This window comes from Morone saxatilis, unplaced genomic scaffold (genome assembly GCF_004916995.1).
Source record: "Morone saxatilis isolate NCDOM2014 unplaced genomic scaffold, NCSU_SB_2.0 Contig15, whole genome shotgun sequence".
Taxonomy (NCBI): Eukaryota; Metazoa; Chordata; class Actinopteri; family Moronidae; genus Morone; species Morone saxatilis.
The window spans coordinates 1,161,533-1,165,747 of record NW_023339707.1 but is presented as its reverse complement, the minus strand read 5'-3'; the positions used below and the strand labels follow the sequence as shown (position 1 = coordinate 1,165,747).

General features: G+C 41.3%; 1 protein-coding gene across 3 annotated transcripts in view; it reads right to left on the bottom strand.

The window, feature by feature from the left end:
• Nucleotides 1–3,430, bottom strand: part of tbc1d22b (TBC1 domain family, member 22B) — a 14,479-nt gene extending 11,049 nt beyond the window's left edge. For all 3 annotated transcript variants that reach the window (XM_035656581.1, XM_035656582.1, XM_035656583.1), the window contains exon 1: nt 3,154–3,430. In XM_035656581.1, coding sequence (XP_035512474.1) covers nt 3,154–3,209 — 56 coding nt within the window. In that variant the 5' untranslated portion in view covers nt 3,210–3,430. The remainder of the gene's footprint in view (nt 1–3,153) is intronic.
• Nucleotides 3,431–4,215: the final 785 nt, after the last annotated feature.

Genomic DNA, 4,215 nt, shown 5'->3' with positions numbered 1-4,215 from the left:
CTGATTCTGATTCTGATTCTGTGAAGAACATTATTTAATGGAACGGTGGTAACCAACCTTTTCCTTAAGGGACCCGTTTGCTATAATTTAGTGTACTGACAATATATTTCATATTATGAAATATTCATAAAAATGATATTTTGTTGTGTCAAATCTCTCATTTAAATATAGATATCCAAAATGTGTCAGCTCAGTTGCTCCCTGCTATTAAAGAACCCCTTCCTTCCCTGCCTGGTTTAGACTGGGCTTTTTTTAGTGTGTATTGAACAGAACTAGGAGGACAGCTTGCAGAGTCCCCGTTGTCGTCACCACCCTGTGGTGGACATTATGTTCCGCGGATGTGAGAATCTTAATGCTCAGCGTCTCTCCAACTTGCTGGCGACCCAAAGCAGACACAGTCAAGAGTGGTACTGTAGATTGGGACCTGGGCCAGACCCACAACTGCCAACAAAGTTCCTTTGCCTTCACAGAAAGCCAGAAGCAGCAGCCTCCTTAACCCCATTCAAAATTTTAGACTTTTTCACAAAAGAATTATTGGATAATGCTGCAACGGTTAGTTGATTAAAGAGAATTAATTGCCAACTATTTTAATCATTTCAGTCATTTTTCAAAACAAACATTCGACTTTTGATGTAAAAATAATTGGCAGAGTCATCGATAGTTAGTTTCAGCCCTTTTTCTGGAATAATAATGCATGCTCAACCCCTAAACTTCAGTTATAATTGTGGTTACGCAGTGTGGGAATGGAGCCAAGCATGCACATTTGTGTGTGTTAACAGCACAAATAAGATATTAAAATCTTGTGATCAAAAAATCTGAAAATAAAGTTCACTTTTCAGAGTTTGTCAGTAGAGGGCAGCTTTTGGTCAGAGTAATGGGAGACGCAATGTTGCCTGAAGTGCTCTGGGTTCAGTTTATAGATTGGGAACAAAGGAATTTTCTAATCACTACTCATTTCCCACTACAGTGACAGCCTAAGACTAAATTTAATATCACTGTTTATCCCCCCAAAAAAGTTAGAAAGTTCAATCACGATAAGGCTTCATTGAAAGCAGTTGAGAGGCTTTTGTGTGACTAACACAAAGCAACAAAAAAAAAAAAAACCACTAGTATGTGGATTCTGTTAAACGGTGGCTTCTCACACCTGGGGCTAAAAGACATCAGGCTAATTCGTGCCATTTGCATGAACAAACTGACAGTAAGCCTGGTGGCTGGGAACTGGGCCTGCTGATTATCTGGCAGTGCCAGAGTCTCTTGTTTACCCGCCTCACACTTGTTTTATCAGGAGCGGCTCAAGGACAGGCAGCAAGACTAGCTGCTCGCTTTCCTGTTCAAACATATGTTTGTGTTTGGGTTTCCAGACATCCACCCACCGCCGTTTGTGTGTGTGTGTGTGTGACAAAGAGAGCAACGCCCGCTCCTTAGAGATCCTCTCTTCAGGCCAGTCGTAAAGACACGCAGGTCAATAAAGATATAAACATAGACACATGGACACAGCAGGTCATGTCTTATCAATGAAGTCTGATGAATTTTCATTTTCCATAAGTGTGCAGGGTGTGGAGATTAAAAGAAAAGAGAGTATGAGAATGCCTGCAGGTCCTCAGTGCCCATTATATCCCATTGCTATAGTGCCTATTGAGCAAGCTCTACAGGCTGGGACTAGTCTAGCCCCAGTTTGTGTCTCTCTTATTACCATTACATTTAAGTCACAGTGGCAAGCATCCGTTTTTCTGAAACATAATTACCCTGCAATGTTTGAAAGACCCAGAGGCCCAATCTTCAAAGACTCTCCTACCCATCTGGAAATAATATTTTGTTTGGTGCACAGCAACAAATACTTTTTACAAAGCTGTGACTCTGTGGCCTAATCCAAACAAGGATGGCACATTTCAACATATGCTTGATGTATAGCGGCTGTCTGATTTAGAGAGCGGGGCAGCCAATGGCCGATATATGATGCAGATATCAAAAGAAAATTAACGATCTACAATTTTGTTCTATTCTATAGCAAATTCAGGCATATGTTCAAAGCAGGATGCATGAGTTATAGTACACGGCTTCAAACTAACTTTTTCACCACATTCCCAAAATTCCCAAAGAGGAGTGCTAACATCATTCCACAGCAGCCACACTGACAGCCTGCCTGCAGATATGTCTGCTTCTTGTTTATCTGCCTCATGAGCGCAGGCATTGGCCTGTGCCGATTATCTCAAAAGGCTAGATAATCCAATTAATAGGCAGACCAATTAATTGGTCTATCACTAATTTATACAATGTGAACCAAAATAAGATGTATAATATATGAGTTACATTTGTCTGTATTGATGTTACTTTATACGTTATATTATTTCACATTGTCATTTTAAAAAGCAGCACATGAGAAAAGGGTTTAAAAAATGTTTTGTTTTAAGAAGTCTTGTTAAATGACCTTGTGGATTTATTTCTCAGAGAATTTTATTAATAATTTACTGACACCGTGACTCAAATGAACTTAAATGTACTTAAAACTGGGGCTAATACTTTGTAATAACCTATTATTCCCCTATAACCTGTTGTGAGTGAGCTGCTGGTCATTAATAAAACTGCCACAAACAGAGGATGCATTTCATTCAACTTGTAGCCTTATGACTCAGAGTCTTACTGCAGTGGCCCTCATCAAGACAGTGCAGTCTTCCTCCCAGTAGCCAGCCTGTGTTGAGTGTCAACAGCAAAGCATATGGCGGACGATGCGCGGACTGTGACAGCTGACACCTCAACTCTGAGCGTTAAACCACACAGGAGAAAGAGATGGAGGTCTGTGTCTCTCAGCTGGAGGCCATTATGAAGACACACACTCAAACAACACGGTGGAAAGGGCTGAAAAGTCCCAAAGTGGCTGAATTGAAACCCACAATTAAAATATGGTCAACTAATGACTAATCCTGAGGTGCTTACAAATATTTTATTCATTAAAGTCAGCTAAACTGCTCAGGTTTTAGCTAATATGCCAATACACTTCATTATGAGTTGATTCAAGCTACAATAGGCTATTACTAATGTTTCTACACTGACTGTGGATGATATTTTCAACAACAATCAGTCTGAGACGTACTAAAGAAATGTTACGTTAGTCTTTGTTCGTTTACAAACAGAGAGTTAGCTACAATAACCCACCTTCCGGGAACCTTTGCGTTTCTCCTCCAAAAATTGATCCTGTTCTCGGTGGCCATACTCGGAGAACACAACCCCCTTTAGTCCGACACCGAAACCGGCTCCTCTCGCGAACAAAGCATGGGGAAACCGTTTCCGCGTTTCACTGGCTGCAGCTCAGCCTCGATCGGCTTCTTCTGGTCTGCCTCCTCGTGAGTTCAGGCGACCGGGAGATAGTAATATTTAGCTTTCAAATGCGATGATGTATGATGCAGAGCACTGGAAGCCGCCATCTTGGAGCGCACCGACCGAAGTGTGTGATTGGCGGGCGGGTCGAACAGGTGCAGTGAAAATGGCCAATAGGAGTTCCGGTCAGGGATGCTCTGTGATAAACACACACAGAAACATGACGAGATGTTTGAAACTTCAGGCTGGTAGGAGAACAATTATTGTTCTTCTGAAGTGACATACAGTTCATTGGAAATGCCGTTGTTGGCACTTCAGTCATGTTGTAATATACAACAAAGGGACGTGGGTTCAAACTCCTGTGTTAGCAACCGTCGACTCTCCGTCCTGACCTGATTAGACATTAGACAAAATGTAAGGAAAAAAGTGACCTGATAGATCATTTGGACAACTGTGCAGAACTGTAGTGTTTACAGTAGGTCACTTATAATCCTCTTCTCTGAAGGGTCATAAATAGTTGTAACACCTAAAGCTGCACTCTCATCTAGCTGACCTCTGACCTTACTGGAGGGTGCAAATAAAAAACTTCTGTATGGTGAAAAAACCCCAACATATCCAGAGATACACAAGGCTAATCAGTTAAGTTTCAAGAAGAAGAGGGAAATTAAGAAGTCTGAAATAGTAATCCAGTGTAGTACTGCTTTACAGTGTTCTTTAAGCTCTTTAGTAGATGTTCTGTAACTATTACATGCTATACAAACCACAAAACTGCACACAAATCTTAATACTTCCTCTGCATTTTATTTGATAAGCGTTACTTCTCTATTTTTTCAGATGCTGCACCTCAACCCTCCATCCACATGAGGGCAGGCATTTTCTGCTACAGTGAGAGCGCCCCAG